Genomic DNA, 19263 nt, shown 5'->3' on the forward strand with positions numbered 1-19263 from the left:
TGACATAAGCAGAGACAATATAACATCACCAAAACAGATCTTGAATATAATATGCCAGACTTTAATTTTGTTTTTGTTTTGTTTGATCAAAGCATTGGGTTTGCATAAATGTGGCCATAACAAAGTAAAATGTAAATATCCAAATTCTTTATTAAAAGGTGAGTGCCAAAATCACTGGTGTGTTGTATGAAAAAAAAAAAAAACACTATTTATTCTATTGTTTTATTTTTACGCTTCTGTAATTGTTTTGCTAGCTCAGCATCATAAGATACTTGAAGAAAAACTTTTCATTTTTAAAACAGCATGTGTAACACCATGGCAAATTCAATCAAGTGATGTGCTGATGAAGCTCTATGAAACATTGCCCTCATTTTCAGAGCCAACTAGATGGCACTATTTGCTTTATATTAATTGAATATTAAACAACCATTTTAATGAACCCCCATCATTTTTAAGGCAAGAGGGCTTTGCTGGGATCAGAAAATGACACTGCATCGTGACTCTTTACGAGTCCATCCCTGGCTTTTACAAACATCCAGAAATGTTTGTTTTGGTATGCAGCCATTTAAAAGCAAGTTGAACATGAGATTTAGGATGAATGTAGCAGAGCAGGTTTTAATTTTAAATATACTGAAAAAGTCATACACACACTAGTTACTATTGTGTTGACCGTGTTCAATCTGATAATGCCAAAGAACTTAATTCATACAAGAGATTTACTGAATCTTTACCTTGCATGTAAAGAGTTTTTCCCCGGTGTGACTGAACACATGCGTGCGAAGGAAGACTCGTCGGGTGAAAGTTTTGCCACAGTAGGGACAGACGTGTGGTAGAGGTGTTCTCGCCCAGTCCTGCATCAGCTTGGCAGGAGGGGGCAGGTTTTTGTTGTCAGGGTCCGTGTTGCCTTCGGAGTCCTCTTTAGACCCTAAAACTTTGGTTACTTTAAAACGTAAAAGAAGGTTTGATTAAAAAACATCTTTGTTTAAACGGTTCACCATTGAAAGACTCACCCTGCGTTGACTGCATGTTGCTCGTGATCCTGATTAGCGGCCGACTTCTTTTGGAAGAAGGTGAGCCAGACTCGGAAGGTGATAAAAGTGGTCGTTTTGAGCTCTCGTGTGGCGTTGTGGTGACCATTTCCTCGACGGTTTCAGCGCCATCGGCTTCTTCTATCGGTGACATGTAGTTGTGGTGGCGGCGGTGATACAGATAGAGGGTGGTGTTCATGAAGTTCTCTCCGCAATGTATGCATGTGTGCAGCGACTCCTCCAGGTTGTGTTGCTTTTTACGGTGAGTTAACAGCCCTGCATCGTCGCTAAAGCTCTCCCCACATTCGGTGCACATAAACAACTCGGGTTGAACGAAGGTTATGTTTGCCAGAGCGGCGTTCTGCACCGGCTCCACTATGGCATTACCCTCGACACAGCTCTCCGTCTCTGGGACCAGGTCCACATTTTCCTCTCCTTGCTGCCGGTGCTGTTTGCGGTGGTAGAGGAAGAGGGTGGTGTTCAGAAAGCACTCTCCGCACACGGAGCAACGGTGCAGCGCCTCTTCAAACCCGTGCTGGTTCTTGCGGTGAGCCACAAGCTCGGAAACAAAACTGAAACACGAGCCGCAGTCCACGCACAGCAGCACTGGCTCAGGTTTGGGTTTTTTATTAGCCCCTCTTCTCCTTGGGGATGAATCATCTGCATTGGGGTTAACAGTGATCACCTCTGAAACAGGAGCATCTGGGCTCTGGGCCTCATCCTCCTCCTCCTCCTCCTCCTCCACAATTCTCTGCATCGGTTCAGTCCTAGCAACATCGCCAACGTCAAACTCCTGGTCATCGGGATATTCTGCTTGTACGAAGTCTGAAGTAGAGGTAGACGCTTGCTCTTGCTGTTCATCTGGAACCGACTCACCACAAGCGTCACCCTGATGACATGTGCCTTCTTTACGGTGATGCTGCCAGAGGACCAGGCTGTTGAAGAGTTCATTGCAATCCCCACACTGGTAAAGGATCCTGGGCTGGTCTGTGCACAGCTCCGTGAGATCCTCTTCCTGAACTATACTTGTTCCTTGTTCCAAGGTCCCAATGGAAACCTCTGGGACTTCAACAGTCCCCGATACAGCTAGTAAGTGTTGCTGTGGAGATTAAAAAAGGAAAAAGCAGAAAAATAAAATTAGCTTCGAAGCTGGTGTATTCAAGTCCAGACAATTTAATATGCAGGGTTTTTGTATCCATAAAATTATTCATAGCATGCGAGAGATAATTCAATGTTTGGGCTACTGAGGTCAATTAGAGCAGCGTGTGATTAGAAGCGAGGTTCTTCTGAGAGCTCCAGACAGCAGAGATAAGACAGCGACTGGCCTGATCATATCACAATCCCATCATGCTTGACTGGGTCTCTGCACTGGATATTACATTTGTGCTCGGACGATGAAAGTGGTTCAGATGTGATTTTCAGCTGCGATCTAAAAAGTTCAATGTGTCTCAGGTCCAGGAATAATTATGATTATTAGAAATACTGATGGGGTACAATAATAAATTAGCAACCTATAAAAGATAAAACTGTACCTCATTGTCATCTAGAGATTAGGTTCAGCAAACTCAATCAGCATTAGAAAAATAAATACAGGTAGTTATAAAATATACAAGTAATACTTAGATGGTGTGAAAGATGAACTTTATCAACTTAAATATATTACTCAGGTTAAAACGGCAAATGCAGTCCAGTCCCATTCAATTTACAGTATGAAATAACACATGTATGCCTTTGATTTAACATTTGAAGTGCTGGTGGATTGGTAAATTCAACATTTTGGGAATTTATTCTACCCAGGAGGTATACAGTTGTGTTCAAAATATTAGCAGTCCCACAGCATTAGCAAGATAAACCGCTGTTTTTGTTAGAATTGTTAGAAGTTTCTAGAAGGAGAAGGTTAGAATTAACTGAAAGAGGTGTGTTCAAAAAAATAGCAATGCTGATTCAATTGTTTTTTTTTTTATGTGGAAAATATAATGGTTAAAAATGTGGCCCTTATTTAAAGATCAAGGCAACTGATGCTGCATAGACTGATTGTGTATTCGTCCTTTGAAAACAGAGTAACATGGGTCTTCGAGACACTGTTCAGAAGAAGAATGTTCTTGGATTAAGAAATTAATAAAAGATGGGAAAACCTATACAGAAGTGAATAAAATGATAGGCTGTTCTGCTAAAATGAAATATACTTGGATGGAACCAAAACCAGAAAAGTGGGGAAGAAAAACAACTATTTTAATGGATCGCAAAGTAAACAATCTGGCAAAGGCTTAGCCAATGATGAGCTCCAGTAGGATCTAGAAGATCCAGGATTGCCTGCGAGTACTGTAACAATCAAACAACGTTTATGTGAAGACAAGCAACCATGGTTAAAAAAAAAAAAAAAAAGGTTTTAATTCATTAGATAAAATGTATTTTACTCACCTTTTTAAACACACTGCTATTATTATGAACATAAATGTATGTTTTAAAAGCAATATCCTTCAATCATTTGTAATAATTAATAAAACATTGACTTTTAGGCTTCAATGAAATAAGACACATACTGGAAATTATGTGCTACATAGCCTTTCATTATGGGACGTTACGTATATTATTTTGGAGAAAATACAAGGATCAAGACAAAATCCCTCATAGATGTGTGGTCCAAAATAAACAGGGTTGTTCCAAAATAAAAAAGAACAGAAACAGACTTGTTTAGATGTCTTAAAAAACCACTAATACATGGTGGAATTCAGTGGACATTTATGACTTCGCACTGCTAACCTGCCGACAGCTTTTTATGTAAAAAACGATTGAGATATTTCACTTAACACAAATTATGTAAAATAATGTGTTAATAAAGATGATTACAAATCCCCCAAAGAGTAAGTGTAAGAGAACTGTGGAATTACCTTTTAAGGACCCCAAGCCACCAAAAAACAGCAACTCTGATGTGATATTTGAGTTCCATTTTTTTTTTTAAATATGTAATTACTTCATTGAGTGTGTAAAACCCAACAGATTGTTATTATTTGAGCTGCTTCTCTTTCTATCATTACTTTCGCAGAGAGTATCATGCATTTTTAATCAGCATAGATTCATATAAGCGATCTCTGCGTGTAAATAATATCAAAGGCGTATATAAATAGTGAGCCGGAGCAAATAAAGATCTTGCGAACCACTTAGAAAACTACACCAAAGTTCACTATATTGTACGATTATCTCTATTTAGTGTTTGGTAGCAGTACGGCTGCAATTCTTGCAGGTTATTTTCACATTTTGTTTCATCATCCTCAACTTATATAAATGATCAGATCCAAGTTTATTTCCATTTACTTTCACTTTTATTTACTATGGAATTTACCATGCATTTGCTGTGAGGTCAAACAACAGATATACATATTTTACCATGAACCCATGACTATGAATATTTTATATTTTTTAAGTATATTTTACAACAAACTTCAACTTGGTATAAAATCCCTTGGTTTCACTTACCACCCAATTGCCTGGTTCAAATTGACCTGACAAGGTTTTCCAGTGAACTAGTTTAATACATAGCAGTGGTTGTAAAATAAATCCAATACAGATGTTTTGACATGTGTCATCTAAAATGACATCAATGCTTGGTGCTCAGCACAGTGTCTAGTTGGAAATAAAGTCAAAAGGTCGGAGCAAGAAGCTATAAACAGAAAAATATTAGGAAAGGTAATCCTCCAACTCGCTTATCCGAACCAATTGAAGTTTCTATATTGTGTACACACAAGCAAAGAGTATACAAAGCTTGTTGATGGAAGAAAGAGGAAGAGGTTGTCTTAGTTTCCTGAAGTCAAGCCGTTCTTTATTCAGTAGTAATATTAGAATCAAATTTTCTATAGAACCACGTCAAAACAATGTCCAACAAGTCAAAAAACAAAAAACTGGTGTCAGAGAAGTCAAGAATTATTATAGAAGTATTTAAAAAAAAGCACACAAAAATGACTGAGTAAGCAAGAGATGTCAGTCAATCAGGAACCATGATTACATGTATGTATACATTCCAGTATATTCTGGGCTCTGATTGGTTAACAGACTTGTCATCCAAACTTAGATATTTCAACTTAAGTTTTTAATACTACTTATGCGTTGTGATAAACACAATTGGAGACGAGATAGGTGTTTCACATCCAGAAATCCCATATAGTAGCAAAGCATAGCAGTTTTTGTCCTATTAATAGTTCCTGTACATTTAAATCAGTCGTCTATCATGTTTGGCATAAATGTCCCAGAAGACCAAGGGAAGAATGAGGCTTCAAAACATGATTAAACTTTTAAAAAAAAAACTTATATATATATATATATATATATATATATATGAAAACACTATATTTATGTACACTATATTATAGCATTGTTATTAATTATTAGTTCAGTTTAATATAAACATTTCCTTTACAGGTTGAAATATTACATTGTTTTAATAGAGAATATATAAAATAAATTAAATTGTTTACGGGATACAGTTTAATGGTAAGTAAGTAAGTCATTTATATTTGTAGAGCGCTTTTCCAGACCAGCTTAAACTGAAACTTTCTCACATACTATGGGTGTTTGAGTCTGGGGTGTTGCAATGAATATTAGATGAAGAGCTTTTTTTATATGACATTAAAATTAAAAAAGGTACAAGAGGATATTTTCTCTTTTATTACACCGAGCACAGCACGGAAGCCGAGACGGGATAACAGGATTATAGGCGGTTCTTAATCAGAAATCCTTGTACTCGTAACGTTGTAATTGTCTCCTCTACAGAACGTAGAGGTTTAGTAGTTAGTTTCAGGAATAAATGATGGCTATAGAAAAAGTGTGAATCCTGGGTCGTATAGATGCTCGGTGTGACCAACACGCAGGCACAATTCTCTCGTTACAATCAGTGACTAACGGGAATTAAAGGAGGCACATGAGTCACGTCTATCGATCCATTCAATCTTGGTTGTTGGCCAGTTGCAATCACAATTTCAATCATCTCCAGAAATGCTAGTGAATCTAAATGACAATGTACCAATAGAAGTTCCCATCATATTGACAATTATAACTAATGAGATTGATTAGGGACACTTCCCTATATCGATAGCTTGTCCTTCCTATGATGTTGTCAAGGACAAACAATTATTGCCGTCTCATCGCTGGTTAGTCATCAATATACAGTTTTTCAAAATCAATGTCCTCTTTAATCACGGTCTGTTTCATATACATTAACAACTTACTCCGTAGTTCACTCTCGTTTCTGTTCTTATACATGTATATATCGCATTTTCCGGACTATAAGTCGCAGTTTTTTTCATAGTTTGGCCGGGATGTGACTTATACTCTGGAGCGACTTATGTGTGAAATTATTACCGGTATATCATTTCACATGTTATTTTCACACTAAACCACAAGAGGGCGCTCTAGGCCTGTGTTGATAATTTCTACGTAGAAAAGGAAGCGCCGCATCTTCTACCTCCGGAGTTAGCGGAGTTGTTTAAAAGTGACACCGAGGATGAAGATTTCATTGGATTTTAGTTATTTGGAGTTACACGGATGGTTTGGTAAACTTCTTAGCATGTTATTTATGCTATAGTTATCTGAATAACTCTTAATATGTTATGTTAACATACCAGGCACGTTCTCAGTTGTGTCATGTAACGTAACATACAATTATTCAGCCTGTTGTTGCCGCTATTCTATTTTTATTTTAAATTGCCTTTCAAGATGACATGTCTGTTCCTAGTGTTGGATTTTGTATAATAAATTTCCCCCAAAAATGCGACTTATACTCCAGTGCGACTTATATATGTGTTTTTTCCTTCTTTATTATGCATTTTATGGCTGGTGCGACTTGTACTCCGGTTGTGTTTTTGTTCCAATTTCATCAGTATACATTAACGTAGATCTTCCAAGTTCAAATCAACACCTAGTTTGTTGATTGAGTTTCTTGGTCCAAAGTTACTTTTTAATACAGAAATTTAACATGTACATAAAAAGTAATACGAGTCTAAATATTACTTATACACAGTAGGACTGTGAATAAAAAAAAAACGTATTGCCAAATAACTTTTCCTCTACATTATTAATATAAGATACAGTGGAAAGTCTGACCGATTAAAGCGTCAGATGTATAATGCTTTTCAAAATAGCTGATTGAAAGAATTGTTTCTAAATATTGCTTTTGCTTTTCCAAGAGTAAAAGCTACAAATAAAGACAATGTTTTAGGGTTTACAATTATTCAGGGGATTTCAGCACCAGCATCATTTTAAAAGTCTAGGTTTGGCACTGGCATAAGATAACATTTAAACATTTATACCCATGACTGTGTCAGGAACATCCAACAATTTGGTGTTGGATGTGATGTGGTCTCCTACAAGCAGACATTTCTACAAGTGTAAAATCCAAAAGGCAGAAGACTCTACTCCAATGCTGTGTCTCAAATCGCATACTTCTCTTAGTATACTAGAAGTTAGTATGCATCAGGATAGTGTACATACTAACTGGTACGCAAATTCTCAACAGATAGTATGTCTCAAATCAAACACTGCTGCTACACACTAACAGGAAATGACGTGACAGCTTCTTCTTCTACTTCTATTTAACGATGGTTTCAACCAGCTGTTGGAAACGCTATCGCCACCTTCTGGCAGAATGTTTTGCAAGTTTGGAAGAAGAAATAAAGAAAAAATATGAGAATCTAAATATTCGCAAGATATTTAAGCTGGTATCAGCACCGAAGACGTGTCATCTTTCTACTGCTGCTGAAAATGCACCTGTAAGTATATGCATAAATATATACAGTGCCTTGCGAAAGTATTCGGCCCCCTTGAACCTTTCAACATTTTGCCACATTTCAGGCTTCAAACATAAAGATATAAAAATTTTAATTTTTTGTCATGAATCAACAACAAGTGGGACACAATCGTGAAGTGGAACGAAATTTATTGGATCATTTAAACTTTTTTAACAAATAAAAAACTGAAAAGTGGGGCGTGCAATATTATTCGGCCCCTTTACTTTCAGTGCAGCAAACTCACTCCAGAAGTTCAGTGAGGATCTTTGAATGATCCAATGTTGTCCTAAATGACTGATGATAAATAGAATGCACCTGTGTGTAATCAAGTCTCCATATAAATGCACCTGCTCTTTGATAGTCTCAGGGTTCTGTTTAAAGCGCAGAGAGAACCATGAAGACAAAGGAACACACCAGGCAGGTCCGAGATACTGTTGTGGAGAAGTTTAAAGCTGGATTTGGATACAAAAAGATTTCCCAAGCTTTAAACATCTCAAGGAGCACTGTGCAAGCAATTATATTGAAATGGAAGGAGTATCAGACCACTGCAAATCTACCAAGACCCGCCGTCCCTCCAAACTTTCATCTCAAACAAGGAGAAGACTGATCAGAGATGCAGCCAAGAGGCCCATCATCACTCTGGATGAACTGCAGATAACTACAGCTGAGGTGGGAGAGTCTGTCCATAGGACAACAGTCGTGCACTGCACAAATCTGGCCTTATGGAAGAGTGGCAAGAAGAAAGCCATTTCTCAAAGATATCCATAAAAAGTCTCGTTTAAAGTTTGCCACAAGCCACCTGGGAGACACACCAAACATGTGGAAGAAGGTGCTCTGGTCAGATGAAACCAAAATCAAACTTTTTGGCCACAATGCAAAACGATATGTTTGGCGTAAAAGCAACACAGCTCATCACCCTGAACACACCATCCCCACTGTCAAACATGGTGGTGGCAGCATCATGGTTTGGGCCTGCTTTTCTTCAGCAGGGACAGGGAAGATGGCTAAAATTGATGGGAAGATGGATGGAGCCAAATACAGGACCATTCTGGAAGAAAACCTGTTGGAGTCTGCAAAAGACCCGAGACTGGGACGGAGATTTATCTTCCAACAGGACAATGATCCAAAACATAAAGCCAAATCTACAATGAATGGTTCACAAATAGACGTATCCAGGTGTTAGAATGGCCAAGTCAAAGTCCAGACCTGAATCCAATCGAGAATCTGTGGAAAGAGCTGAAGACTGCTGTTCACAAACGCTCTCCATCCAACCTCACTGAGCTCGAGCTGTTTTGCAAGGAAGAATGGGCAAGAATTCCAGTCTCTCGATGTGCAAAACTGATAGAGACATACCCCAAGCGACTTGCAGCTGTAATTGCAGCAAAAGGTGGCGCTACAAAGTATTAGCGCAAGGGGGCCGAATAATATTGCACGCCCCACTTTTCAGTTTTTTATTTGTTAAAAAAGTTTAAATTATCCAATAAATTTCGTTCCACTTCACGATTGTGTCCCACCTGTTGTTGATTCATGACAAAAAATTAAAATTTTATATCTTTATGTTTGAAGCCTGAAATGTGGCGAAATGTTGAAAGGTTCAAGGGGGCCGAATACTTTCGCAAGGCACTGTATGTATATATATATATATATATATATATATATATATATATATATATATGACATGCATGGAGCACTAAATTTCGCATACTAAGAATTGAGACGCACTTACGCACTAAAAATACTAACTTTGAGTACGAAAGTATGCGATTTGAGACACAACACAAGTCTTAAGATAATGACGAGCCAACCAATTTAGGAAACCAGTAATTGTCTGAACAAAATAAATGATTAATATTAATAACACAAATATTACTAAGATTTACGGAGAAAAAAATAAACTTCCACCGTCCGGCCTGAAAGAATTAAGAGTAACCAATCAGACATCGATTTAATATGTACTAGCTTTATAGCCCTGTTACATTATGTATAGAGAGACAATGGTGCAATAAACATCAGGCTGTTTGTAGTAAAGCAGCACATGGCCATGCCCGGGCCAAATGTATAATAAAATCCATCTGGGGTTTACAGTGATTCTCAGATTGAGGGAGGGACGGCCTGCAGGCAGTTGACAGGGGAGCTGATGCAGTTCATAGTCACTTTGCCATCGCCAAAAACCAGTGGCAATCCGTCATGAGTGTCATCGCGCTTTGTACGAGAGTTTGGGGTTTGGGTTTTTTGTATCCGAGCACCCTTCTGGTGTATCCTTCTATCAACACATTCGTCCCTCAATCTGCTCCATGACCTCATCACATGAGAAGTTATCCCGTTCATTCTTGAGTTTTCAAAACATTTCAACCATTTTCCAAATCAGCTAACTAATGGACAGAATCCGTTCCTAATCACAACTTCCTGTTTCCATCATTTGCCCATTATTAACAAGTGTTAATATCCGATATCTGTCAACTGTGCTTGGCAAAGTAAAGTAATACAACTCCGCCTGGCGAAGTAATACAACTGAACATAGCGAAATACTACAACTGAACATAGCGAAGTACTACAACTGAACATAGCGAAGTACTACAACTGCACCTGGCGAAGTACTACAACTGCACCTGGTGGAACACTACAACAGTGCCAAAGTAATAAAGTTCTGGGGGCAAATTGCTTAGTTAGTTGTGGATATATGGAGGACAAGCACAGAAACAATTAAGATGTGTTAAGCCTCATAGAATATCAAAATCACAATACACTTATATATTGTTTGCCTGGCAACTCAGACGGCAATTTTGGTCCCTTGTGCGAGTTCGACACCCATGGTTTAAGGTGTTCTTTTGTGTCTATATATTTGAACTACAACCAGGTATTATTAACATAAACACATTCAACACCAGTTACTTTAAAATGTGCACATGTTCAATCAACAGTAATAATGATTCAACACTGTGATAAATGATGTCGTTTACCTGAGTCGCCACATCAGAAAAGTTGGCAGGCACAGGTACAGACGGGTCCTCCTCTGCGGTGCATGTCAACTGGTGCTTTATAACCTCCTCTAGAGTGTCAAACTCCTTGTAGCAGGGAAAGCACATGAACACTGACGAGGTCTCCATGGCTGCAACAAGAATGGAAACATATTACCAAATATGATTCATCATGCAGTAAAGCAAAACTGATTTAAATGAAGCTACAACACTTCACAAATCCCAGTGCATGCCATGAATATTTAAGTCATCACACAGCAAAACATTAACACAGCGACCCAGAAGTGTATCAGAAGTTGGGATGTGAACATTGCCCTCTCTTGATGAGAAGAAGCGCCTGCATATTTTATCTCGACAGCAGCTCAGACTCATGTGCCAGTGGACCACGCCGGGCTCTGCCAAGATGACTCACCATGTGCCGAGTCTGAGCTAATTGTTATTTTTCACCATGCAGGTCGCCGCTCAAGCAGGTAATGACCACGCCAAGTCTCTCTTCCTGCCTCTGCCATTTTCGGGGAGCGAAGCGGACGTTTAACAACAACATCAATTAGATATTTGTTAGGAAGAGGGACCCACTGGAAAATACCAGTGAGAAAACAATATCAGAAAACTTGGAATCACACCGAGTAATTGGCTAAAACTACATTAATTAGGCACTAAATAGAAAAAAACAAACATTTTAATTGTCATTGAGACAGGATGGGACATGATGGCAGACCATTGCTGCCGATTCTCTACAGCATTAGCAGTTTCTTTTGGCAAACAAATATCCACTTTTGTGCAGTTTCTGCTTAGATTGTTTATGAAATGTTTATGGGATGTTGGCACATGTTGTACCTACGGGAGTATATTGACTATAGATATACATTACAATATAATAAAATACTTTAGGACAAACGATACATTTGTAGTATTGCCTGGAATCGACTGTATCCTCTCATCCTCAGTCATTGCCTGGATCTCGTTGGATTTGATTGTTACTTTAGCTGTGGAGGACATAATAATGAATGGTGCCACCTAGAGGCCTGAAGTTTGCAACACAAGAATGATCAATTAAATATTATATATATTGTTAATTAATCACAGGTCGCAGACATGCGAAGAACAATAGACTAAGAAGCCCAGCAAACTGCCAGGGACTCAGAAAAGAGCTGTTGCTCTAAGGGGCGCCCGCTGTTATGGGGGACATTACTTCAGAACGAACACTCCAGTGGACGTCAGTTTGGTGTGTTCCAGGGCATTTTTTTTACCGACTCGGGGGCAACAGGACCTGACTGACGAGCCTGACTAAGTTTCTGCCGACGGTCTTAAGGCCTACAGCACAGACAGGAGCATGCTGGCTTCTCATGAGAATGCTACTTGGTCACCCTGACGCTAAAGGCTTTCTCCTGCAGCTAAAAGGCCATGGAGCAGACGGAGGGTATATAATTCTCTCAGCTGGGTCCGGGTGAGGTGCTTGAGAGAATGGATGTCTTTAATTCCCTGATTAAACCATGTGTTCAACCTGGCAACCGATTAAGATCACATTTTTAATTTACACCTCACACTTCACTCTTAATCCTTCGATGCCAATGTGTGTTTAAATATTCTGACATTTCCAACTGTGATAATTCGTCCAGAATTTTTTTTTTTTAAAGTGTCCCAATTTTGAGGGGGTAAAGGAAAAGAAATTCTCTCAATAAGCGATTTCATGTCACCAGCAGTAAATGGCTTTGTAGACAAAGAGATGTCAATTAAACTGGATTGAAAAGGACTTTCTCAATTCAGTAAAAATAAAGTCTTCACGCTGGATGTATCAATGAGAACAATAATCATGGTTCGTTCCAATAATTATTCCGGAAAGTCATGGCACTAATTCAGAATCCACAATAGCTGAGCACTGTAACTGGCTGATGTCAATCAATGGCTGCCAGGCTTTGTTGTCGTTATTAATATTCCTCTAATTTTCCTGTTGACATGCCACATTTTCTGCTGAAAGGAGTTTTACTTACATCACTGGAAGAGGGTGAGGGGAAGCAGTCATTAACTCTGATGTGCATTTACTGAAAGATTACGATAAATGAATCAAAGAATTCAATGCGATCATTAAATAAAAATTGGCAATTAAAATGGACGTCCCTATTTCTACAAGTGCAACATCAAGTATAACCATAACTGTAATGCATGATTAAAAGCTGTAACAAAACAAAACACTTTTTTTGCTGCGCAGTTATTTTTATTGTATTTTATTGAAGGACTGTAGACCACTAGACCACTTTGAGAAACACTGACCAATTGACAAACAAGTTAGGTTTTGTTTTTCTTTTGTTTCATCATTGCCATTTCTGTTTGTTAACAAATACATGAAAACAATGGCATTATTTTTGTATTTGCCACTCACAGTCTTATTTGATACCTACACAAACATTACCGTCTACATATTACAAGTCTTCAAGCAGATAAGACAAAAAAGGACAGCTGTTCATAATTCTATGTGCATGCACAGTATCTCACATTTTAGGTTGATGGTGTGCCTCATTATCCAATTTATCAATTGGCATTTTTGGGCCTTCAACTAATAAAGTACATTTTATTTGCCTTTTTCCAACAGGGATTTTTATCCTTAGAAGTATCCTTTGAGAATTCCTCCATCCTAGTAACAAACCCTCAAAAATGAATTAAGATTTTATATTCAAGATTCAAGACAACACAGACAGAATGAATCAACACAAAATATTGACATTTATAACAACTTTACCATGTATTATAACCGGGAAAATGGACATTTGTATGATTTGGATATCAACTTTGTTTAACCCGTCAATGTCCAGTTAGTTCAATTGACTGAATTACGGTAGATATGATTTTGTACTCTTAGTAAATATTTTATACTTTCTTTAATGCTACCATGACTTCCTCCCACAGTTTAGTATGGTCTCTTGCCTTTAATTATTTGGATTTTTTTTTTTATCCTTGAATGCAAATAAAGGAAATTGATGGAAGGAGATAACTGTGTATTGCTACCAGATTAAAAAAATGTTGAAAGATTAATGCTGTTGTTGAATTGCTGGGATTTGTTTTTTACTTTCTCCACTATAGTCTTACTTCAACTGTAAAGTGTCTTGAGATAACTTTGTAATGATAAGACACTTTAAATAAAATTGAATTGAATTAATACATTAAAAACAAAACTTGCTAGGGAAGCTTACTGCTAGCAGGGCACAGAAGTACAAGAAGCCTGGTTTAACAACAACATGCCAGACCCGACCATCCAGATCAATGGTGGACAGCTCTTATGGGCAGACTAATGCCTACTTCCTCCATCATGCTCCATGATGTTGCTCATGTTTTGTTCGACGTTCAGTTGTATCGCTGTCATTCCCTTCTTCCTTCCAGAAATGATGGTTGCGTTGATACCGTAGCTGGGTTCCCTGCTCTGATCCCCGTGCCTCTACCTCTCTAGGACAACAATTGATACAACTCAGGCAAGTGAGGCAAGAACATCTTTGCTGCCTTTAAATAGCAAGTTTATTTTTGTGGGGTTTCCTCCCCACAAACTCCCCCCCCTCTATCAATTGTGAACCTGTGTAAAGGGTCCCCCGACTCCTACCCAAGCAGCTGGCTGACTACTGACTAGTTATATCCATCTATTCAATCATCAATTGTTACAAAGAGAATCAAATAATTCAGTTGGAGCTCAATGTAAAGCCATTTGTGAACATTTAAATACTTAAAGAAATACAGTAGGTACATGTGCTTCTACTGCTTCCTGGATATCAGCAGTGGGCAACCAGCGCATTTCCCGTTTGACCACGCAAACTGAATATCCACTGGACTGCTGTATTCCCCGTCTAACTAACTTTGCGTTGTTTTCGTCACCACTATACACAAGTACTGATGACGTAGAACATTAGTCCTAGTTTATGAAAAAGTTTTCCCTTGCAAAAAATGGTAAATTGTTAAGCGCTTCATGACCCTGGTCTTGAAAAGCGTTATGTAAATACAAATTACCTTCTTACTATTATAAGATATACATTTATATGTGAATCTGCCAAATATCTTTTAAATTATTACATTTGTATTTTTGGACCCACCAACTAGCCTGGTCCAGTCCGACCAGCCATGTGTACTGGAATTATACTTCAGCTTATTTCATGAATTAATTCAATATAAGTACGAGGTAATTGTGCTTTATGTTTCGATTGCTGCATATTTAAACAACTTATGGTGCGTTTGTTTAATCTGAAGTTATTAATTCTCTTTTTCTATGCATATTTTGACAGCCAGTACTTCATTCAGTGAAATATTAACATAATTATCACATAATTAAACTTTCTGATTCTCCGTTAAGCCAGTTTGCTGATGATAACCTTTTTAAAAAGTCGGATACAACAAAAAGGTCACACCTAAAATATTGAACTGTATTCACTAAATATTACTTGGGTCGACCAAAAAAAATTGTGGAATTTCACCTGTTATAATAATCCATAACTTTCTTTTTATTTATCATAGGAAAAATGATTCCGGTATCACTTTCTGCTTAATATAAAATTCAAGATTCAAAGTGTTTATTGTCATAGGTACTACGTACCATGAAATTCTTACTTTGTACCCCCAACAAAAGTGCACAGTAAAAATAAACATATATATCTATATATACATTTGAAAGAATACAAATCTAAAAAAAAACAGAGCAACAAAAGTACAAGTAGTGCAAAAGGTAAACGTGGTTTTAACTGTTGAGGAGTCTGATGGCGGTTGGAAAGAAAAAAATAGATTATCTTTACAATTTTCCACACGTACATAAATACATATAACTTCCCATTTCTAGTCGCAACAATAACAGGCATGTAGGTTGCACTTGTTTGTTTTACTCTTTTCTTTTTTTTTTAAATAACAATTTGTATGTGCCACAAATTAATGATTTAATGTAACTTGTTTGTACTGAATTATATTTCTGAATATAATTTTAAATGTTTTTCAGTGGGTTTGTGAAGTATTCCCAGACGAAGAGCGGCACAGCTACTAGTAGCTAACACCTAGCTAGCCGTTTGTGTTCGACAAGGATCAGCAGAAAATGTCCACCCCTGGCCTCGCTTCTCTCTACGTACGACAACGTTAGCTTCCCCCGTTAGCTCGTGTGTTCCAAGGCCCGTGACTTGTCATTTGAGGCGACATGTTTCCAATTAAATGTTCGTCTCAATATAGCCAGCGGTCGCCAACTATCTGTGAGCGGAGACGAACTAAAAGGTGGGAGACGAAGAAGAAGAAGCAGACGGCGAAGAAGAAGAACCCTAACAAGGGAAGGCGGGCTTCGCTTCTTCGGTGGTATAATGGCGGCGGTCGTCTCAAAGTAATGCTTTGCTGTCTCCCCCTCCGTCGAAAACCTCCACGCGTATCCCCAAAATTTGCGAAATATGACACTTAAAGTGGAATTTGGCAGATAAATAATTTTCAATTTTCACATTTCTTACCTCAGTCCGATGACAGCGTTTGGAGAAGACTCGACAGCTACAGCGGTGTTTTCGGCATCATTTAAAGGTTTGATCCTATTGGACGACACTGTTGCTTGACCCGCCTATAGCGTGGCTCGACACAAGCGAGTCTGGACTTCTGTAGTCCGGAAGAAGGGTCCTCTGTAGTCCATCTCGCTGTCCGTTAGTTTAACTTTTGAACAGCGCAAAGATAAATACATGATTATAAAGATAATAATAATAAGGTTTTTATGCGGCTCATCCAATTGTAACAGCTAGAAAGAGAAAACAAATTGTTTTATTTTTGGAATAAAAACCTGAAAAGAAATCTTGTGCAGTTAGTTTGAGTTTAGTAAGACATCTAAATGCTGTCCTAGTGTGACTTGCGTAAATCCACAGACAACTAGTGCTGTGTCTCAAATCGCATACTTCTCTTAGTATACTAGAAGTTAGTATGCATCAGGATAGTGTACATACTAACTAGTACGCAAATCCTCCACAGATAGTATGTCTCAAATCAAACTCTGCTGCTACACACTAACAGGAATTGACGCGACAGCTTCTTCTTCTACTACTATTTAACGATGGTTTCAACCAGCTGTAGGAACACTATCGCCAACACCTGCTGGCAGCACGTTTTGCAAGTTTGGAAGAAGAAATAAAGAAAAAATACAAGAATCGAAATATTGGCGAGATATTTAAGCTGGTATCAGCAGCGAAGACGTCTCAATCTTCTACTGCTGATGAAAATACACTTGTATGTATATGAATATATATATGTATATATAAATTACGTAACTTCCGTTTACAACGTCACTAAGATGGAGCTGTTTAGTGTAGATAGTGTCCATCGAACCATACTCAGTTTTGTGGTCGTTTTAGTGACAATTTAGTGTGCATGGAGCACTACATTTTGCATACTAAGAATTGAGACGTACTTACGCACTAAAAATACTAACTTTGAGTACCCTAGTATGCGATTTCAGACACAGCACTGGAAGGACAGATTTTTATTTTAACTGAACATTATAATCAGGCTGTGATGAAACTCAGTATTCGAGCTCCAGGCAGCAGAGGTTCTATGCAAGAGCCCATAAATATTTTCTGTGGACGGGATGAGAGGAAAGAAAGATCGTGGATGCTGAGAGACTTCCTTATACCGTTCTCCTCCGCCGGAGCATATTTTGTTTGGATAAAATTATCAAGGTCACCGAGACAGCCTGGAATACCTGAAAACGTGTGAATCCTTTAAAAAACCCATTTGAATAACTGTCACACAAATGTGAGTGAGTTGTGTTCACTGTCATTATTGTCAAGCTCATCACTCTCTGCTCTCTGAATATTTTGTCATGAAGCAGCAGTGGGAACGGAGCAAGAGAGCTTGGGGGGGGGGGGGCTTTTAAAATCAATAATTAAAGACTGATGGGTCTTGGAGAAGATCTAAAAGATACTTGACTGAGGGTGTCTCAACCTAGGAAAAAGTGGGAGCCTTATACCAAAGCTTTCATGTGAGTTACACACCATGTTTAGGATCAACTTTCCAGGTAAAACCGGTAAAAAAAAAGGTGAGTTCCAGTCGTACCATCTAGGAAATCTAAGTAAGGCTTTCCGAAGCCAGAACTCTCTCCACGGAAGCCGATCCAAGATGCCTTTTCTAGGTCTGAACTCGACCCATTTTCCTTTTTTTGCCCCTGATACCAGATACCAAAAAACTCACTTTTTTCTCATCACATTTGGGATATTTTTCCTCGATGCCTCATAGCCGGAAGGTTGTCGGTTCGCTTCCAGGTCAGGAGGGACAACTTGTGATTTCTCATGTTCTCCCCGTGTTGCGTGGGTTTAATCCAAGAACTCCGGTTTCCTCCCACAGGCCAAAAACATAGAGAGATTGATGGGGAACTTGGTGAAATTGTCTGTAGGTATGAGTGTGTGTGTGTGTGAGTGGTTGTCTGGCATCCTTTCGAGGGTGTCCCCCGCCTCTCGCATGAAGAAACCGGGATAGGCTCCAGCCATCCCCCCATGATCCCCATAATGGATTATTCGGCATAGAAAATTAATAAATGAAAATGTGTCCATAAAAACAAATGAAACAGGATTAAAAGTACCACGGATGTCAACTCTTCCCAAACAAACACACGAGTAGCCAGATCTGTCTGTTTGCTTCGAACATAAAAAGAAGCTCAAGTGTGCAAGATTTTTATCACTCAATGTCGAAAATGTTTTCCAGCGACATTTGCAGCTGCACGAGTTCCCATAACAACGGCTCTGACTTCATCGCTCGGTAACAGGGTTCACTGATCCGGCGGCCACGGCGGAGAAGGATTCAGCGCCTGATCTGTGAAAAGGTTTCAAAACAAACAAGGAATAATGTGACTCATTCCCGAGTTCAACTCAAAAACACCAAAACACTTCCTGTGGGTGCTTTTGCTTCACCATCACTTGCATTGATAGACTGTGATCAACACTAAGCTAGATAAACAAAGTTACATTTTTGAGACATTAAAGACCAAAAATGAGACATAAAAACCGAGAACTTCCCATTAAAGCAAACATTTTTTTATAGGTACCAGACAGGAGCCCTCAGAGAAACATACATGGCCCCAAAACTACACAATTGTTTCCATATAACACAGATGGTTGGGGTTTTATGGGACTTGGGGTGGAAAAAAGAAACATTTAAATATCGCTATTTTGTTGTCAAGAAACCGCATCAATATTAAACTGCACTGTGTCGAACTTTATTTATACATTTTTGGCTTCATCTTTTATTTCTATCAATCCTTTTATAGCTTATATTTGAATAACACCTGTATAAAAGATAAAATACAGTACAGTTATTCGATTAAATTTAATTTTATTGAGAATAATCATGCACTCATAGCGTTCACTTTTGTGTATCAATTAAACCTCTCCCCGCTAGATGGCAGTAATCACATCTTCTGCAGCTCAAAGAACAATGGAATCCTTGGAGATCCCGTACATAGAGATGACCAAGGATGAGAGGATACAGTCGACGATTGGGAAT

The 19263-nt window shown here is 38.4% G+C and overlaps 1 protein-coding gene across 1 annotated transcript in view; it reads right to left on the minus strand.

Moving 5' to 3' along the window:
• Positions 1–16293, minus strand: part of znf574 (zinc finger protein 574) — a 35526-nt gene extending 19233 nt beyond the window's left edge. Inside the window, exons 1-4 of the mRNA XM_087806136.1 lie at positions 16239–16293; positions 10768–10916; positions 1011–2127; positions 732–940 (exon numbers count right to left, since the gene is read on the minus strand). Of these exons, the coding sequence (XP_087662262.1) occupies positions 732–940; positions 1011–2127; positions 10768–10914 (1473 nt within the window). The 5' untranslated portion in view covers positions 10915–10916; positions 16239–16293. The remainder of the gene's footprint in view (positions 1–731; positions 941–1010; positions 2128–10767; positions 10917–16238) is intronic.
• Between the last annotated feature and the right edge of the window lie 2970 nt (positions 16294–19263).

Source organism: Callionymus lyra, chromosome 13 (assembly GCF_982586985.1).
Source record: "Callionymus lyra chromosome 13, fCalLyr1.hap1.1, whole genome shotgun sequence".
NCBI lineage: Eukaryota > Metazoa > Chordata > Actinopteri > Syngnathiformes > Callionymidae > Callionymus > Callionymus lyra.